Source organism: Saccostrea cucullata, unplaced genomic scaffold (assembly GCF_032062105.1).
Source record: "Saccostrea cucullata isolate Sc308-1 unplaced genomic scaffold, CSIRO_AGI_Scuc_v1 ctg1752, whole genome shotgun sequence".
Taxonomy (NCBI): Eukaryota; Metazoa; Mollusca; class Bivalvia; order Ostreida; family Ostreidae; genus Saccostrea; species Saccostrea cuccullata.
The window spans coordinates 36,610-58,180 of NW_026938726.1; the positions used below are offsets into that span (position 1 = coordinate 36,610).

The 21,571-nt window shown below is 31.9% G+C and overlaps 1 protein-coding gene across 3 annotated transcripts; it reads right to left on the reverse strand.

The window, feature by feature from the left end:
- Positions 1–7,897: 7,897 nt before the first annotated feature.
- On the reverse strand, positions 7,898–20,673 carry LOC134251089 (D-beta-hydroxybutyrate dehydrogenase-like). 3 transcript variants are annotated; one of them, XM_062733456.1, is made up of 10 exons: positions 20,592–20,673; positions 16,199–16,343; positions 15,852–16,020; positions 13,838–13,959; positions 13,180–13,305; positions 12,781–12,884; positions 12,537–12,609; positions 11,681–11,742; positions 11,148–11,198; positions 7,898–8,079 (listed from the first exon to the last, which is right to left on the reverse strand). In XM_062733456.1, exons 3-10 carry the CDS (start codon positions 16,013–16,015, stop codon positions 7,987–7,989), a joined length of 795 nt encoding a protein of 264 aa, XP_062589440.1. In that variant the 5' UTR covers positions 16,016–16,020; positions 16,199–16,343; positions 20,592–20,673; the 3' UTR covers positions 7,898–7,986. The 3 variants fall into 3 exon arrangements, with proteins under 3 accessions (XP_062589440.1, XP_062589439.1, XP_062589438.1); XM_062733455.1 differs by lacking the exon at positions 20,592–20,673 and adding an exon at positions 18,621–18,708; XM_062733454.1 differs by lacking the exon at positions 20,592–20,673 and adding an exon at positions 18,335–18,428.
- Between the last annotated feature and the right edge of the window lie 898 nt (positions 20,674–21,571).

The window sequence follows — 21,571 nt, forward strand, 5'->3', positions numbered from 1 at the left end:
TTACGCTTTGGCGTACCCATCTCTTATCCGCAACTCCTCTCATACCACTGAATGAAATTTGATGAAACTTTCACAGAATCTTTATTACATATTGCCATTGTGACCTTCTATTTTACTTTTTGATCCGACACATATTTTGGGTTTCCCATAGCAAAACATGGACACTGTCATTATATTCATATGGGAGACCGGGGTATCATTCAGTGAGCTAATTGCTCACAGTACCTGTAGTTCATTTTGCATATGGTTTTGGAAATCAAAATAGACTTTTCACATTTGAACATAAATGTGTTGTTCCTTGAGTGTTGGTTGATTGATTGTATATTGTTTAACGCCGAGTCGGCAATTTTTCAGCCATGTTTCGGCGGACTATCAGTTTAAATATTCGGTTTTTGAAGGATGTTGGTTTCTCTGGCGGCCCCCTGTGAGCTTACTCTTTTTCCAACTCCAGAGAAACGATCTTTTACATGCTAAGGGGGTTGTCATCCTTGACACGGGGCACCATTTTACTTGAGTGTTGAAAATACCAAATTCCGAAGAAGACTGAAACATGTAGCAAATAAAGCTGGAATAGAAGATGTTAGGGGATAATACTAGGATCTTATAAGTGCTAAAAAGCTAGAGCAAAGTGTTTGATGAAATCGGACAAGAATTTCTTCAGTTATATTTGATGGTGTGCCGAGGGATATTGAGGTAGAAGCGCGAGTTGATAATGACAGGATTCGGGAGTGATTTAGGTGGACGGGGGCTCAAAGGCTTTGGAACACTTACGGTCAAATACGAAGGGGGAAATTTGGAAACTCTTAAGTCATTTTGTTCTAACTATTTCCAGAAAAAAAGGAATCTTTTCAAGTATTTTTTGTTCACATTTAATGGACTAATCAATATACTATATGTATTTTAAAAAAACTGTAATGTATTTTGTGCAAAACGAACCAGAATTAAGCAGTTTCTACGAAATTCGAGTGTATCAGACGTCATTTTGAATCGCCATTTTGAGCTATACAACACATTTCAAATTTAAACGACTAAATTTTCGATTTAAAGTGATCAAATTAGTGTTTTGTTGGCATTTTACTTAGTTGTACTACGCTCAGTAAAATATTCACAAATCCTTTCTCCTATGTAAACGACATTAAGAAATAATTTTTTAAAAAAGATGAATATCCGCCATTTTGAATCGCCATTTTGACTTTTAACTTACAGCTGCGCAATTACTCAGTTGTAGAAGTGAGATGCAGAGGAAAAACTACAAATCTGCAGTGTATGGATATTTGCAAAAGTAAAATCCTGAACAAAGCGGAATATAGAACAATAGAGCAAAAAATCAGAGAAATTCGAATTAAGTGTAGAAACGACTAAATTTTCTGAGTTTAACTAATAATGTTAGCATTCTATTATCATTTTTATACTTGTATTACACTCAGTGAGATATTCACGCATTATTTCTCCTTTTTGAACGATATTAAGAGAAAATTAGAAAAATTGGATGTCCGCCATTTTGAATCGCCATTTTGAACTCTTTAACGCCATTTTCATGAAGGCCAGCATATTTTTTCGGATTCAGCATACTCGAAATAGGTTAAAAAACTATGCTGGACCAAATAATATACACTTATCCACTGGTTGTGAGTGGGATAGCTCTTTTATCAAACCCGCGACAGAGAACTATTCCCCGAGGGCTTGCCCGAGGGGAATAGTTTCTGTCAAGGGTTTGATAAAAGAGCTATCCCACGCACAACCAGTGGATAAGCGTTTTCTTATACTGATGTATAATATAATTTATGAGGTTTGAATTTTTTCGGAATAAGATATTACTGCAAGAATAATCTGAAATCCTGATGACGTCACAATGCTACTGAAGTCATTATGACATCATCAGTAGATAGGTCTATCGTTGGAAATCAAAATTTGGAGGCTAAAATTGCATGAAAATTTTCGGAGGGTGGATAGCAAAAACTATACCCCGGGGTATAGCTTTGCTATGCGTGAACTATAAAAGATAGCTTGTTTACCTTCTGAACTTTATATAGGAAACATTTTAACAGAAGTATAATAATAATTATTTGCCGTTACAAGTATTTTTTTCTATAAATCGGACCAGACTATTCATATTTTTATTCACAAATAGATGTTTATCATTATAAAAAAACACACTTTGTAGATTATTGAGTAGGCCAGGAACATTAAACAGTTGGCAACATGGGGTAATTTATGTAACGGACTTTGCCCGAAATGTAAATCATTCCATGTTCAAGTTTTTAACCTGTTCTATACAGTACATATAATTTTATGTTGTGGCCACGATTCTTTTTCTTTGTTCTCAAAGCATAGTTTTTATTGTATGTCCTTTTACTATCCCTTTACTTTACAGCAGCATTTTACTTTCATCATGAACCGTAATGTACTTTTTTCACAAATAAAAACACTACAAGGTTTGTTCTTCTTTGTAAACTTTGTTGTGAAATTGTTAGAAAGCCAAGTTTTATTTTTATAATATTTGTTTAAATTCTTGCATACACGTATACAAACAAATTGATAACAAAGATATCATTTAAGGAATGAATCTAATTCTTGGCCATATTATCGAGTATAATCTGGTTTGGGTCAGTTTACGCTTTATAATCCGCGAAGCGGATTATAAAAAAGCGTAAACTGACCCAAACCAGATTATACTCGATAATATGGCCAAGAATTAGATTCATTCCTTATAATTTAATTAACAGATAAATAATTCAATTTTTAATGACAGGAATCATTTATTTTTACATCAAATTTAAATTTACAAGTTAACTGTGATACGCGCATGAATATGCTTAGCAACGGCCGACGAGAGGACGGCAGACATCTTGGAATCACAAAGTACAGCGCCGGTTATTTTTCAAAATTGAAAACACAGTTATTAAATGTGGAGTTTGCCATGAATCCTGCTGAAAGAATATTCGAGGATTGAAGGGAAACTATCCCGGGATTGGATGACGAGGCGGAAATGGGAACGTTAGATGACATGCGATCAATGGACTGGCTTCGGTCCTCAGTCTGCGATTTAGGAATACACCCAGGGCTGCATGTAGAAACGGTAAGTCTGCTAAGTGTGTCGCTCATGTTTTTCTTTTGGATCGTGGTACAGTCTCTGTTATAACTTCTAACCGAAGCTTCACTCTTGTGTCCGCTCATATGCATTATGTGTCTTATTTCATACCCGACATCGTTCATCCCCTGAATAGCTGTTGCCCGTAAACAGTGGGCTGTGTACCTTCGGGAGCAATCAGAATGCTTTGAAATATCTGCCATAAATCTAGTAAATTGGTATGGTTTAAGTGGAATGTTGTCATACCAAATTTCCGGGGAAGAAAGTGCGGCTTTGATACAACGATTAAACAGGAACTCGGCAATTTGGATCTGTTTTTGATATAAAGAGTTTAAGCGTTTTTATCGGACATTTATCTCCGGCGCTAGGCACAGCATACATACGCTTTTCCTTTGGATTTTCTGTAGAGCCGATCCCACCTTGCCAATTTTTTTGTTTTGTTTCGTGAGATAATGTGACATACTCATCGCCATTTTCATCCGTTTTGAAAACAAAAGAGTCCCGTTTCAGTTGGTGATGGAATTCTAATCCACGTGTGACAAATTGCATTGAAATTATGAACCATGTTCTGTAGCGGAGGGTGATTGGATTTTCTGTATCAAAAAGGTAAGCAGAAATTTTGAGCAAATCAGCTTGAGGTATAATTTCCTTATGCTGTGTAGGCTTTGATAGGCCGTCCTGCAGATTTTTCTTCAATTTTCCATCTAGAATGTTGTTACTAGTGCGGAATTCCCTTCCCCTAACAATATCAAAATCCCGTCCCAAGTCCTGTAGGTATCTGTTGAGTGCTGATCTGATAGATTTGAAAGAATTTTTATGGTATTCCATATTTTCATTATTTTGGCTAGGTTTTCGTTTGTCTGACTGTTTACATGCTTCTGCATAAAATCTGCCAAGGAGTGTGTTCAAATCACTGGCAGATATGGTCTCGAAATCTGTCAGGTATCCTAGTGATTCCATACTCCAATCTAGAAAAAAAAAGGGGGGGGTTAAAAATTGTCAAAACACCAGAAAAAACACCTGGATAGCTTAAAGAAAGCGCTTATGATCATATGTCATGAGAGATTTGGGTGCAATTCCCAATCTGGGTTAAAATAATGGTGTATTGATATATTAATATTGCTTTACCCCTTTCAACTTATAAAGATTTTTTACCTTGAAATAATTTAACACCCCATTTGGTGTTATTTTTAGTAGATCTTGACTGCCTTTTTTCCTGTAGGTCAAAAAGTTCCTTTTCTGTGGCAGTTTTGAACCTCCTACATGTAGATTGTCCAGAAGGATTTTCAATTTTTGGTGGCGCAAAGTTTTCTTTTCTTTCAGTAGAAAATGCAGCCTCTAATTCCTTAATTGCATCTTCTGCTGATGTGGAAACAATTTGTTCCAATTGGAATTCGTCATCAAGGAGGAAGTCTAGAGACCCCCAGTCTACATCATCTTCATTCTTTGTTGATTGATCAAGATGTTGATTAAAATTATAATTTAAATCAAAGTTTGATGCCATGTTTAAAAAAGATGTTTATAAACAAAGCAGACGTTCTGTGACCGGATGTCACAGAAAACATTACTCACCCAAAATCAATCCTTAATTTTTTTGCTAAATGTGCATAAATGGAAGAAGAAATCTTACTTTAACTAATACATCAATAAAGTTGACGAAGAATTTATACTTTTTAATAATTTTATTTCCTTTACTATCTAAGTTACATAAATCATGTAAACAAACAATGACATGCATCTATGCATATGTAATATTTACATGCACATACATAAAAAGTAGTTCCGGCAGGGGTTGTCAAGGGGGCGTGGCACCAGAGCAAACCAGATTATACAAAATGGAATAAATATTTCCTGTGTGTTTAACCAATAAAAATGCATGGTACAAACAAAATTAAATTAATACTATATAAACACCAATTGCTGAAAGTCTTCGAGTGTGCAAACGACAGACGATTTCGATAAATAATCTGTTTTGTTGGAATAAACTTTTGATTTTCATTACCTTTTTTGTCTTCAAATTTCATCATTTTGATTTTCAAGAAATATAAACTGTTTTAAACCTGTTCTCTACAGTACATATAATTTTATGTTATGGTCACATTTTTTCTTTGTCTCAAAGCATAGTTTTTATTGTACATGTATATACTTTACTGTCCATCTACTTTAAAGCAGCATTTAAAATTAATCATGAACAGTAATTTTCTTCTTTTTTTTTCCCGCAAATAAAAAAACTACAAGAGTTGTTTTTCTTTTTTAACTTTGGTGTGAAAACTGTACGAGTTGTTTATTTCTTTCTTTTTAAAAAAAAATATTGCACGAAAAAATTGACTTATTGTAATATTTCATGAGATTTTTGCATTACTGTTTTTGTCTTCAAAGGATCACTTCATTATAAATAGGGATCTGACCTATAGGACCGGGCTTGGTTTTATTCTCTACAAAAAGCTTGTCGATTTCCGTTCTGATTAATGACATTAGGCTGTATACATATAACAATTTGTTTTTCCTAAATCTTTATTACAGTGAGTAGAGATAGGAGGAACCCTTTTTATTGATTTTCTGATTTGTTATCTCCAAATGTAATAATTGATATTTGTCTTTACTTCTCATTGTGCAGAAAGGTAATGTCTACTGTCTCTGAAATTCTCTTCTTTATGTCTAGGCTATTTATCCGTGGATATAATAAAAACTTGTCATTAATGTGTGCAAATTATAAAGGCTTAAATGAAATCCAAGGGAGTGCATTTACTGTAGCAAAAATCAATGTGATTAAATTCTAAGGAATATATACAATTGAAATTCATCGCAGCTCAATGCTGCCAAGAATACCCATATTGAGTAACACACAGTGAGTTATTCTTGTCCTCGGAGAAAGTGTGCTTATACTGAGGTTCGTTCCACCTGACTGACAACTGTACATTGGATTGTTACGATTTGATATCTCTTTAGTGTTTCTTATATCAAGAATGGGCATGCATAAGTGATAGAAAATTGAAGAAAAATTATCCAAGTCTATAAAAAAAAATTAAAATAGTCTTTGGAAAGGCGAAATTAAAAACTTTATAAGTGTTGTACCAAGTGGATTCGAACCCCCGACTTTAAAAAGAGAGTATCCAAGGTATAAAAGTCAGTTCATATATCAACTGAGCTAGTCTGACTATAATAATGAAAGGCATAAATTTAAAGCAGATTATGAAAATCTGGTTTCCTTATTTTTTTATAGGTTTTTTGTGAATTTCGACCTCAGGGCAGGGGTGCCCCTAAAAAAATCTTATCTTAAATTATTCCTTACATCTTAACCTATCAAAATATCACAATTTTATTTAGGGGCAGGCCTGCCCTGATGGACTTCAAGGCCAAAATTCATGCAAAAATCAACGCTTTAACTAACAAAATGGTGTTTCGGTCAACTTTGGAGGTTTATTGTAAAGTTGTAAATAATAAATTTTAAGTATAAAATACAAATTAAAAAAATTTAGACATATATACGGTAGAAAACAACAAATAAAGATTGATTTTTAAATGTCATTTTTTCCGGGAAATTGTTCTCCCCTATAGGTCAATTCTTTTGTTAAAGCGAATACATCCTTTCGTCATTCTGATTTTCAAGAAATATAAACTATTATCTTTCGTCCCGTTCGAGAATAATTTTTTACTCATAGAAACTCACTTTATACCGAAGGGCTACAATTTCGACACATTTGGCACTCAAGGCTACTGAGTTGTGGGGTTTCTTTAATTTATCGTGCCAATTCCTACAGTTAGTTCATAAAGGCTCACCCGATCGCGAATAACTTGTGACTTCGCTTCTTATGTAGAGAACTTGGCAAAAGAAGTGTCGCAACTTTTGTTTTTGTCTTACAATTGACGCAGTATGCACTTATGGAGGTCCCTGAAAGGAATGTTGTCAAATATAATCCCAACGCTTTAGTTGCTTTGTTGTTTAATTCAAATCCTTTCAGTCCATTTACTATAGAATGACTGGAATATCCCCTCGAAAATCTCAATTTAATATCATTCCCGGACATGGGGAATTTTCTCCCGGCACTTTTTATGTTAAAGAATTCGCCTCAAAGAAAACACAATCAATTTCATAGCAAAAGGATATCCGTATTTCGTTGAACTTTCAAAAAAATGTAGCCTTTTTCTTATTTTAAACATGTCACGTGACAAACAGCTGATGTAAATGAAATCGCTTCGGCCGACTCGGAAGAGGAGACATAATATATATATGCAAAAGGCTGAATCCTTACTCATCAGAACATTTGATTTTTAAAGATAAATCAACTGTAAATTCATTTTGTTTGAATATTTGAAAGCGTATTCCCTAAGGGTGATACCTAGCTGCGATAAGTATATTTTCCTAAATTTTTCAATAGCAATATTTTAATGAGCTTTCGTGTTTATGATCATCAGAAGTGATTATTGTTCTTCACTGTGTATCTTACAAGTAAAGTCCTACTCTGCCTTTCAGAAATGGAAGTTATGAGTCCGAGTCCTTCAGATTAGACCTAAAAAGCCGATTGAAAAATCAATCAATCAATCCATTAGCGATGGAATAAATGCTTACCGGTCGGTAGGGCTGCCCACTCCTCCATGGTACCTGATCCCACTTCTGATGTTTTGGAGGTCCGTGTTTGCACTGCAACTATTTTGTATTGTTTTATGGACTTTTGATATGGAATACTGTTCGTTATCTCCATATATGTCATTAGCACTGTAGCATTAACCCCAAAATTTACGGTCATTAAAAACAAACAAAAGTACGGAACATAATTTTGTTTTCATAAACAAAAAATCAACAGCTTTTAGTTGTAAACATTGATATTTATTTAAAATCCATTTTGATTCACCGGAAATTAGTTGAAATGAAATTTCATGAAATGTCGTCCTTTTCACATTGCATTCACACCCCCATCCATCGACGTGGACGTCCCCGTCATGTTGTCGGCCCCAGGTGAACACAGGTATAAAATGAAGGAGGAAATCTACCAAGAACAAAACAAACGTGTATAAATTTCTTTACATTGAAAATAAGAGCTTTCAGGACCTTATAAGGTTAGCCGAATTTAAACAACACTTTAAAGAATCCATTACGTATGAAATAAAAAAAAAAGATAGATCGGTATATTTTACCAATAGCAGTTAAATTAAAGAGATCAGCGAAATAAATTGTCTTTGCTAATACTTCTCATAATTGTTCAAATTTCACCATTCAGACTGACCAAAATAAAAATACTTCGCAATTAAATAAACCCATCACATCTTCCACTAATTGCCCTCCCTTGAACTTCACATCTTCCACTAATTGCCCTCCCTTGGATTTCAGAGAAAATTCATCGTACTAAGATCAAAATATTCTTGTCTTGTTTTGATTATGCATTATTCTCTTATTCAAATGACCCTTCAATAAACAACAACTTTTAGAATAATAATTGTATTTATGTATTGAATGTGATGATATCTTATTTGGAGGTTTCCGGTAGGATTAATTTTGGTAAATTGTGAAAATTCTTAGATCAACGCCTTGGCTGATGGATTACGTATAATAGAAGGTGTAAGGTCACGTTGTCAGCTCAGCAAGTCATTCAGTTGTATTGTGATAACCCGCATGCTGACCACGCTAACATGAGGCACGTCTATTTTGAAGATTGGTTACAACTTCTGTGATTGTTTAACTTAGCTGAACGTGCCTTGGCTTTCTGTCGAGATGAACTTCCAAAAGAATTGAAAAGAACAAAGTATTGTTCATATTGTAAAGTGCTGTTTACAAGTGCGTGTGGATTTTCTGGTTTATTGTTTACTGATGCGATGGTACATGTGCTCGGGTTATTATCAAATATAATACCTGATTACTGTATGATACACTTGGTGTACATGGTGTCCCAAAACATATGTTACACTTTAAATCATCTATAACTTTATCAAACCAAAAACTTCAGGAATCGTGTTCAAACAATGTTTATATTCAAAGGGACGTCATTTGGAACGTGTTGTAAATTGACATATGTTGTTCTAAAGAAAAAAAAATGTTGATTGATGATAAGGAAATTGTGACAAATGTATGCTTTACAAAAATTTACAATAATTTCACTATATATTTTTAAATCTCATTACTGTAATTTGAGACACGGTTTAAAAGTGTAACATATGTTTTGGGACACCCTGTATATCAGTATTTTTCTGCCGATATGAACTTTATTTTATGAACAGATATTCATGAAAAGAACATTTTCCATGGAGCTTTACTTTATTGCGACTTTTTCCTACAGTCTGAGTTTTGAAAGGATTTCAGAATACTATTTGGAATTGATTGAACGAAACAATCGGATACCTTTAAGGTCAGACGACACGTTCCTCAAAAATATATAATTTTTCCTAAGAATTTGTCATTTAAGTAAAGGTACGTAAAGAAGTTTCCTAAAAAAAAATTAGGGTTCCTTACCAGGCATATGGACAAGATAACACAGGATCATATTTCTTATATAACCCTTATAGGTAATCTTATGAATGACCTATATCACAAATTTTGGTGTTCATATCTAAAAACATTTTGAAAACAATACAGAAATCAGAAGAGAATGACAAATATGAAAAATTTTGATATAATACCAAGAAATACAAAACATATATTTGAGGAACGTGTCGTCTGACCTTAATGATTACTATCTCAATATCGATCAGCATGATTAGTGGACACAGAGTTCGATCAACTGGGTCCACAGCGGGAGACCCTGAACTTCAACGACTTGGGTGTTTTAGGTCCATGCGATAACTTATTTGGAGGTTTCCGGTAGGATTAATTTTGGTAAATTGTGAAAATCCTTAGATCCACACCTTGGCTGATGGATTACATGTATTAGAAGGTGTTATTAAGGTCATGTGGTCAGCTCAGCCAGTCAGTTGTATTGTGATAACCCGCATGCTGACCACGCTAACGTTAGGCACGTCTATTTTGAAGACCCTTCTCCATCCCTGCATTCTTACCCCTTAAAATGGGTATTAATGTGTCTTGTAAAGTCCTATATTTGATTAGTTCTGACTCCATTTGTTTATACTGTTTTTATGTATGTTGTTTCACTACTATCCTTGGCCTATTTTGTTTTGATGTGCCATCTTTTTCCTAACTTTTTCAAATGATGTTTTGATTGTCTTGTCTTACAGATACTTTTTTCTAGTCATTTTTGGGGGATCAGACATTATCATATTTTACGTAACTGATAATCAAAGCTTGTGAATCTGATCCCCTTCTTGTTTGTTAAATTGTTGTATACCGTCATTTTTAATAAATGACATTATTCATCTCTATGAAAGTGTTTTATTTAACTTATACAAAATTAGCAAAAACAAGTTGCGGTGAGCTTGCCTATAAGCATAAGAATGCATAAATATTGTTTACTGTTCGTTATCTCCATATGTCTGATTACATTAAAATAACTTCCCTTATTTCATTACAAATTATTAGGAACTTGTCAAGTACAAGAACACTTAACATAGAATTTTAAGAAATATGGTAAAGCACCCTTCTTCTTGAAAATTTTGTTCTGTATTTGCTACCTTGATGCAAATGAGGTAGGAGCAGAAATGATTCCATGCCTACTGTACAATTAATATCTTCTACTGCATAATTAATATTATCTAACCCTAGAACAATCTCCTTGGACATTAACAAAACAAAAGTAGGCACTCTAACTCATCATAATTATCCAACAGATTATGTGCAAAATACTGAGTACTCAGGAATGGAGAAATTTTCAGACTATTCATGTATATTCACTATCCAAACTTTTGTCAAAAGAGCCTTGTCATAAAACTACCTTGAACTTGGACAACTAGATTAATAGATTTTGAGCGAGAAAATGATTTTTAAAGAAATTAATAAATGCAGTTTTAATATTTTTAATCAAAAGAGGCCCGTCGGTATACCAGAACCCCTGATTAAATTGAGTACATTGTTTTACGCAGGCAAGACCTGTTAACGATGTAAAAAAAATATATCCTCAAATACTTGTTACAGATTTAACTAAATGATATAAAGACTCATTGTATATCTTACTTGTGTGGCACTAGAAAACCTTCTAGTGGGTAGGTATGTCTGTACTAATTGCTGAAATATACGAAAGGAATTAAGTCTTCGAGCATTTATGAATAAATTTTGAAATGTGCAAGACAGTGGAGGCAAATGACTGCGATTTCAATAAAAAAAATTTCAGAAACTTTAATGTTAAATGGAAAAATTATCGGATGTGAATGTTATTCGGTGTATATCATCAAATTTTTTAAATGGAAATAAAAATAATAGATGTTTTGTCCTCCAGGATACCAAAGTAAATGGAATAAGATTAAGAACGTAAGAATTTTTTGTTTGGTTGTGTTGCATATGGTTAATTTGAGTAATATAAGGATCATTTTGCATCTTTAATATTTAAATTAAATACTAGCTGAGTTATGATATTGAAAAATTCCATTTGATAATCACTTAACATCCTAAACTTTTAGGATTTTAATTCCAAATACGTACATTTTACAAAGAGCTTTGATATTTTGATATCATGTTATATATATATATTAAATTTTTTATTTACTTACCTTTGCATCTTGTATTGATACATTCTTATCAACTGCATGAGTCTTGACAACATCATCAATAACTAGTAAATAAAAACAATGTAGAATTAAAGTATTGTAAACAACAGATATTCACAGTAAAGTGGAAACTATTGCTGAGATTGATTGATTGGTTGATTGATTGATTGATTGATTTATACCGGGATATGGTATTTTTACGTCCCTTACAAGTTCATTTCATTGTATGAGACATCAACAGATGCAAGTGAATGACTGCTAAATGTATTTTAAAAATTGACAAAATAACTGTAGAAGGGAGGTTAAAACGAAAGCTTCATCATCTGCATGGACGTTAACCATCTAAATGCACCATTATGCTCGAAAATCGGTCATACTGATTCACCGAGTTCAGGGATATTAACTGAAATTTGCGTTTTCATCAAAACCACTAACCGTAAACGAAATCAGTTTTCAAGGTAAAAGATAATTTTTAAAATTGTAATCTGCTGATCATATGACCGAAATATCTTGATAACAAAACAAAATTTAATGGAGCCAAATGTACTTTAACTTACGTTTTACTGTGTTATTTGGGTTGCATCTTGAAATCTTTCATTATATTGCAAGACACACATAATAACATGTAGTCAACATAATACTTATATTTTTAGTTGTGGATACTGGGTATGTGACATATCTTGTCAAATTTTTGACTGAACATTATGCTTATCTTTTCAAACCAATATCGTTTAATGATAATAAGTTCTGAAGATTATGCTTATTTTTTGAAACAAATTTAAATTTCAAAGATATTTGTTAATAAGTTTAAAGTAAGGGCTTTTGACTGTGGAAAGATCTCAGTACTTAGTTCACTAACATCCACTATCCATTGGTCCTGGACACACAGCATTGACCGTCACTCCTTTGTCAGCCACTTCCACAGCTACAGCCTAAAAATAAAAAGTAAGGCTTTAACTCAACATTACTGTTTCTGAAGCTTGATGAATCTATGTGCATGTTTCCTGTTAAATTTTCAAAAGCTTGTATAATAGCCATTTTCCCCTCTGGCAGATGCCTGTATTTCTTTTTCAAGGTTCGCTGAAGCAGAAGACAAAACATACCCGTGTGAGACCTAGGAGGCCAGACTTGGAGGATATATAAGCTGCCGCTTTGGGTATGGCTGTTAATCCCAGCTGTGAAGAAACGTATATGACACGGCCCCAACCTACGGTGAAAGCATGGATTTTTTCTCATGTTCAAAATCAATGACATGAGGAATCGGCCGTTGAGAAAATTGCTTGACTCAGATTGAGATGAGTAAGATGAGAAACTAGGTTTGATCAGCTCATAGCTAGTTAAGTTTATACTTCCTGCATTGTTTTAGCATGCTTTAATTAAGAAAGATAGAGCATTTATCTTGGAAGTTAAGATCAATCCTGAACGCATGCAAGAAATACGGTTAATTTGAAGTCCCATTTTAAGTTCCTAAAATAAGATACTCACATTTATTTAAATTTTACCTTTATCTTTCATTTTTGGTATGACGTATTGTGTGATCATGAATGCCGATGTGAGGTTAATTGAGATCTCCCTGGACCATTGCTCCAGAGTTATGTCCTCTACTAGTGACCCAAAGCAAAATGATGCTGAAAAAAGAACGTTAAGTTTAATTAAAGTAAAGATTTCGTTTTTACTTAGAGTTTAAAACAAGAGGTCCATATGTCTTGATAATCAGAATGAAAGGTTCTCTAAATAAAAAACCATAATTCGTTCCATTACAGAAGATAAACAAAAGTCCTATGATGTGAAAAGACAAATGTTTTCAAGAAAACCCCTTGCTTACATTGTACAGAAAGGCTATTCAAACAAATTTAATCAGTTTTACAAAAGATTGCATTTGTTAGTACAACGAAAAAAACTCATAATATTCAGCGATAACAAAATTCCTTTTTTTTCTTTTCAAACATGAAGAAATAAATTATACATTGCTGACATTGTTCCAAGAAGTAATATATGACATGGTGGTCAAGTTGTACATATATTTAAAAGGAAATTTTTTGTTTATTTCTACACTCTATAGATATTCAGAAAAAATGCGCCTTTTACATAATGCAAAGCATGTTATATAATAACAGCTTGTTCTAAGAAATTATTCATAATTATATCAACTAAATATACCTGCATTGTTTACAAAAATATCAACACCATCGGGTCGCTTTTTGTCAATTTCCCTGAACATGTTTTCGATATCCTCTGTTGATGCCAGGTCACATGTAATGTACATCATATTTTCATTGGACCTTTAAGAAAAGATTTTAAATTCTTCTAAAAGTGTCTATTGATACAAAGAGATGTGTCACAAATTTAGGTTTAGAGCACATTCTCAATTACGACTTTTTCAATTTTTCAAGGATATCGTTGATTTCAATATAGTTACCATACACACTAATTTTATTTTTCTCAGTTGTAAATGAAAAAAAAAAACATTTGTAGAACATGTAAAGCTAAAAAAAATATATGATTGAGTAATTTATCACAATAAATATAAATACAACATTCTAACTTTTACTACTGGCTTGATTGAAATTGGTTGATGGTGTAATTCGGGAAAAAATTCTTTTTCATTAAAATTTCCTGTAATATTTTAGAACATATATAAGTGTAAGGGTAACTTTATAGATTAAAATTAATTTCATATAGCAAATTCTGATATTGCATAATAATTTTCTATAGTTCAGAGATATGAACATACCATACTTTTGTAGAATTATACATATATATATATATATATATATATATATATATATATATATATATATATATATATATATATATATATATATATATATATATATATATATATATATATATATATATATTTGTTATTGTTACAGTTAATTAAAGAATAGTGAAGACTATGCCTAAAACAAATCTTAAAACCCCCTTCCCCAAAAAACTGCCTCTAATTAAGTTTAGCAAAAAGCAGCATTTTGCTTTTTTACAAATAATAAACACAAGAACTGTATGAACTGTGGGATTGTACTGATTGTCCACTCTAATTAAAGTTGTTTTTTTTTCAAGAGCTTTTTGATCAATTACTTATTTTAAAATTCCAAGTCTGGGAATAATATATTTAAAAAAAATAAGGATTATTTTAAAGAGATATTTTATTGTTTGTGTTAAACCAATATTTATGCATGTACAAACTGTCTTAGAGATTATTATATCAGCATGTTTTAGTATCCTATGTCCTATAGCAGTCGTTTTAAACATTCAAGTTCTTTTTATGAATTTTAATCGGACAATTCTAAGAAATGGCATGGTGGCTCAATTATTCCATTTTTTAAGAGTTCATCATTAAGTCAAAATAAATGGATATATTTCATGATTATTATCTATCTATGTCTTCCACGAAATGTAACAACGTAACCATTTTAAACCGGGGTATCATGATTGTCTAACAAAAACTTATTTTTATCCCCACATTTCAGTATTTCTCCCATAAATGTATCGACAGACAATCGGAAGTTTTTTATAAAGAAGACAAATTTGGAGCAGAGCAATCATGGACCTCCAAAACATCAGAGGTGGGATCAGGTACCATGGAGGAGTAAACATTCCTGCCTAAACCCACCCCGCCCCTAACCTGCCGTGTGCTTCTTATCATGATCGGAAACTAAAGAGAAAATTCGTCGTCAATGCAGTGTGTAAATAATGGCCAAACAATTAGTATGAAAACGTCATTCAGCATTTGATTAAAGCTTAAAAAAAATTCTGCAATCAAACAAGAAAAATTGAACCTTAGAGATACCATGGTGGGATCAGGTGCCTAGTGTGAGTGGATATTCCTTGTCAAAGGTCATATCCAAGTCCTATGTATTAAACAGGTGAAAGGAGTACTAGTATTCAATAATCACCTGCATAAAGGGTTAATGACAATAAAGTATTACAGCAATGAACTAAATAGAATAAAAATGATTTACCATAAATCACGAAAATCCGACCCCAATAAAAGTATGTTAAATTATATTTATAATGGTACACTTAATTAAAAACAATAAAACTGGTCAGACTGCAATAAATGCGGTATTACAAAACTAACATTTTTTTTTAGCTTAAACTAATACATAATAGAACAAGCCTTTATTACAAAATACATTTTTTTTATCAGGTCAATGCATGCAATACCTACACAGCATTTAATTCCTCGAAGAAATCGTCAGCAGAATATCTAGGGACGCGGTCAGTTGCTATAATGAAACATCCGGCTTGGACTAAATCTTTGATAATGGTTTTACCTAGCTTTCCAGTGGACCCCGTTACAAGAGCCGTCTTTCCCGTCAGACAAAGTGACATTTTCCCTGCAACAAATAATGAAAATATCGGAAAAAATCCAATCTGGTCTGCCGATTTTACTGGATACAGCGACTAAATGACTCAAAATAGGACTGTAGCAATTAAAGAGATACAGGCTATGGAGAGAAGGTGAAAACTACACTGACATATATCGCTGTTTATCTCGTCCTATATCTAGGTTACCTGAGCAGACAACTCCTGCCTGATCTCAAAGACAAAAAAGAACTGAATCAATCAAGACGATCCTGTAGACTATGTCTGGGTAGCATCAGTGAATCCCAGTAATCACGATCCACGAAGATTCATTAAGCCAGTGGTCTTCAGAAACCTTTGAAGAAGAAATAATAATTTATTTAGTAGAAGTACTATCGATTGCCCTTTCATTCAATGAAATACTGCCGTTTGAATGCATCAGCTTTTCGTTTGTTTGAAAAGGACTGAAAAATTTTGAGTGTTATTAAAATATTGCCTTGTATGGCCATCAAGGCTTTTAGTAGTTATTTGTCTTTCTATTAGAAATTAACTGTAAATGCATATTTGACAATGCTTAAGTCACTTTAATATTGTTAATGTACCTGTATCTAAAGAGGTTTTGGTTTCTTTTTTTTCTTATACATGTATGGGAAAACCAGTGCAAAAACACATTTTGCAAATGTTTTCATATTGCTTTTAATGCAATACTTTGTTCAAATTTTGACTGCATTTTCTTGTCTCAACAATTTATGAATATACTGTTTGTTGTTTCAAATAAAAATTCTCCCTGCCTTAGTCTGCTTTCGTTTAACGTCTTATTTCAACATATAGACAGAAAATGAGGATAAAATGAGTGCATTAGTATCTCAAAACCCTAGCGATAACCTCTTTGTTTCATTGATTCTGATGATTCATAAAGGGAAACAAGATGTGTTTGTGAAACACTGATGCCCTCGTATGGCAGCTTATGGCGAGGTTTGAATTTTCTCAGATACATGTCAAACCCCAATGGTCAATGTTAAAACGTAGCCAAAGGAAGGTTTTGTTACAAGAAATACACCTGTCGAATATGAAAGCCCTATTTCAAACTATTCAAAAGTGATGGCTATGGTTAAAGAGTTTAAAAATTAGGTAAACGCTAAGGTCAAGGTCGAAAGGTCAAAAATATTTATACCCACTGAAAGGTATATTCAGAACAAATACACATTTGGAGAATGAAACCCCTTCTCCAACTGTTAATACAGACAGACAGACGGACATGGCAAAAACTATATCCCCCTAAACTTCGTTTACGTAGGCATACAAAAATTGATTAATCAATGTGGATATAATTAAATGAGGTCAAATAAATGAATTTTTCCTTAAAAAATATGCAAATTATGAAATTTTCAAAAGTACTTTAAAGTTTTATGCATTTCTTTACCGATAGCTTGTAAATTCTATAATAGGCCTTTTTTTCCGTTTATTAGGATTGTACAAAAATGTCATCATCAGATTGCATCCCAGGTGTTAAAACATGATTCGATTCGATTGTGTGAAATATTTTAAAAGAAAATTTATTCAGGCTTTGTCTTTATCTTCTGTATATGGTACGTCGTGGTAAGCAATAGTAGCTTTTATATGACGATCTATTAGTGACTCTCTTGTTTGTCAAAGAAGCTTTCGTCTCTCTTGTGGGTTATGATAGGTACGGAATCTATCTTAAAGCATGCTGCACGCATGCTTTAAGACAGAAAGCATGTATGCAAGCATAGCTCTGTACTAAACTGTATCTTTAAGATAAGTTTTATTGAAAAGTTTTTTTTTTTCATTGGACGATATCAGCAAAATACATATAAAGAGCGATACATTTGATATAAACTCTAGGACTGTGTAAAATTTACATGTTTATCGTCATTAAAAAGGGCAGTCTGGGAGAAGACTTGATTTTTGTTTCAAAATTTAAACGTTATTGACAAAATTTAAATTTTTTTCATATTGTTGCTGATTTGGTCCACAATTAACAACTTGCATGTATGAGGAGTGGAACCAATGAGAATCACCAATGGAAGATATTTTCAAATTAGAATAAAAAAAGAGATCTGATCTCGTTATTACTAGGTTTCTCTTTCTTTTTTCCTTGGATTTACCCCCTTTTATGTCTTAACATTTGAGTTTTAGATATATTTTTCACAGAAAAATTATTAAAATATGTTGTATACATATATGTTATCAGAGTTGTTAAAATATTTTTGTTTGATATCTAAAATCAAAATGAAAGTAAAAGTTGATCTAAGTCATTGTCTTAGTACTGAGTAACAATATAATTTTTTTTCAGAAAATCTAAAATTATATGTTTTACATTACCTCGAAAAAAGTAAAGTACGATGCCAATGTTTTCACAAGAGAAACTAGTTCATTATAAATGGAATGACTTTCTTTCAGACATCAACATCCGCTGAAAAGTTCAACGGCCGACTTGCTTTAATGAAATACATAATGTAAATCGATCGACATTACCGAATTGAATAAATTTACTTCTCAATCTCAATGAAGGCTGTTAGCAGAGCATCAAGTAGGACATATTCGTCTGCTCTCATACTACTGAAAATCGTTATTATTTTAATGTATTGTATGAAAAATAGATTCTTACCTTTAAGTCTTTGTATTTTTCCACTTCTCAAAACATAAAAGTTGTTTTTATCTTATTTGACCAAAAAAAAAATTAAAAAAAGGATTACTCTAATTGAAGTCTAATCGGTTGATGAAAGTAAATCAGAAAAGTAAAATAATTTATATATGCTATGCAATTTAATCAGTTCCCTACTCCAGCTCACTTTACCATATACTACGTAAATAGAGCATGACTCTTGTTTGTAGGAATTTGAACAGATCCACGTGTTCAACCTTTTTTTAGTTCTTATGTAATGAAAACAGGAACTAACATTGATTTACTACAATCATGCGATGAACTTTTATTTTCGGTACAAAAATTATGTAAAGCAAGGTCATACATGTGTCAAATATATTTTTATGACGTAGAATAACGGATTTAAATCTCGATTTATACGTCACAATGTATTTATATTACTAACTAGACATATGTATATTTAACACAATTTGATATATCAGAAACGTTTATTTTATAGTGGCATGTATTTAAAACATCATTCTGTGGCATATGAACACTTACAGTCATTTAATTATCACCTTTCATCTTTTTAGCTTCACATTATCAAAACATTCCCTTATAATAGTAGTCACTTTCTTCAATTCAATACATGTACATAAAGGATCATTATGGTTCCCATACTTAATTTGACAATGAATTGTTAAATTATTATACAGACTTTGTTACTTTAAGTGATACGAAAATTGATTTATCTTACAATTGAAAACAACATGTACTTTATACTTGGCAGTCACAGAATTTTGGATGATAATATGTGATCCAGATATTCAGAGTTCGTGCTGTTACATCACCGTATTTTGATGTTGTTGTGATTGTGGTTGTTTTTAATTGCATTTAATGGTTTTATTTCTTGTTTAAGTTTTAATGACGGTTTGTCATCAACATCCTAAGGTAAATTTTAATAACAAATGAGCAATGCTGTTTTGATAATTTTTATGATACTTTTTATCAGTAAAGGAACTTTGTGTGATGTCAAATGTATTTGTGAAATATCAGCATTGCACAATAATCCTTAGTTCGTGTTTACGTTACGTTTTGCTTAAGTAGACATCATATTTAATACCATTAATATACCGGTAATTCATTTTGTATGTATGTTAATTTTAGTCATAAAGTGTTCGCCATATCATTACAATACTTACATGCAAAGATGCTAACTAATTCAAATAACTCAATAATAACACAACTGACATACTTTAATTCTTCTTGAAGGCAGATTACATAATGATGTCGGAAGGGACAATTTCTAGTGGTATATCTCAACAAATGCTGATAATGCACAGATCCTTATTTCACTTTTTTAGAATAGTTAAGTAGGTATTCCTGAAGAATGTTGCTTAATGTATAACTCTGCACTTAATAAAAAATAATTACATACTATTTATATATCTTAAGAACTACATTTGTAAAAGACCTGTTTCTCCAACATTGATGACTGAAACATCTTTTTGATAGGTATACTATTTCATATATTGCTAAAAAAAATTCGATCAGAAAAATTAATACATCAATGATGTGAAACAAATACTTGACATTTTTTTTTTTAAAAAAACTACAAATTGTATTACAAACAAATGTGCAGAATACGTTCAAATTTGAATAAAATAATCACAGAGTACTTTTCACATACTATAGTATTTAATCAATATTATCATTCGCGACATTCTCTTAAAAGATTACAAATGAGCATAATTATCTAGATTTGCTTTTGATATTTTCCAATCATTTTGATCAACAATTCTAAAATTTGCTTCATTTTTTTATAATCCCTTGCCATTATAATTAATTTTATCTGTTTAATATTATATCTAATGATTTAAATTCTACAAATATCGCAGTGATTTGGAATATTTTCATGAGGATGTTTTCACTACTGTTCAAAGAAATAAGTTCTTTTACCATTTAACTTGAAAAGGGAAATAAACTGGTTACCTTAAAGCGAAGTCATCTCATGTAAAAGTTCACTATAAAAATAAAGTAATTAATTTGATGATGTAGGTTATCCTATTTTCCACAGCTCATCTTCTTCTTGTCACGAAGACGAAAGAGTGCAGTGCTTGTTTGAAGGAATCTAAATAGACTAGTGCACATCTTCCACCTTTTTATAGTCCTTATAAAATTAGAATAGGAACTACATTAGAGCTGATTTACTAACATTAGCATTGATGATTCAATGAACATTACTTTTAAGTAAGAAATTAGATAATTATATAAAGCAAAATGAAGGTCATACTATGACATGTGTATTTTTGACTTCGAATGATAAATTATTTACAACTGAATTTCTAGGTCACAATCTATTTATGTTACTCCTGCCAATGTTTTGTAGGAGTGTTAACATACGCAATCCATGAAATTTAAGTGAAAATTTATTTTCAAGCAATAACATCGATCCATATAATTGCATATTTTTGTCAGCTCTTTTTTTAACCGCCGAATATGTTGTTAAGTCATTATTTACATGATAAAATACCATTTAAGAAGGTTAAATAAATTAATTGAATATGTAATGGGTATTTTTATTTTAAAAAATCACTAGTACCAAAACGTGCTTCGGACATGCAAAGATTTGACACTGAAGAATAATTCAGAAATCCAAACTTTTACAATAAATGATTTCTTTTGATTTGAACATATTTTATTGCTTATACTTTACAATCCAGTCTTCGAAAAATTAAAAATTAAGTTGAAATATCAGCATTCTTAAAGTCCAAGATTGCTGGAAAAAATTAAAATTATTACAAATTTACCTATATAATGATCATTTTTCATTATTTTGTAAAAAAGCATCACAAATGCAATTACTTACCATACAATTAACTCTGCATGTTTCTCAACCGCTAATTAACGCTAAAACACTACGGCAGTCAGAGCATGCCGAGAAATTTAATAAACGTTACCTTTATCAAATT

Excerpts from the sequence above, each read along its gene's own strand:
- LOC134251089 (XM_062733456.1), bottom strand. The coding sequence starts at position 16,015 with ATGTCACTTTGTCTGACGGGAAAGACGGCTCTTGTAACGGGGTCCACT. Across the intron at positions 13,306-13,837 it reads TATTTTTGTAAACAATGCAG|CATCATTTTGCTTTGGGTCA; the intron begins GTATATTTAGTT and ends TTCTTTTTTCAG. Across the intron at positions 11,743-12,536 it reads AGGACCAATGGATAGTGGAT|TTATTGATGATGTTGTCAAG; the intron begins GTTAGTGAACTA and ends TTTATTTACTAG.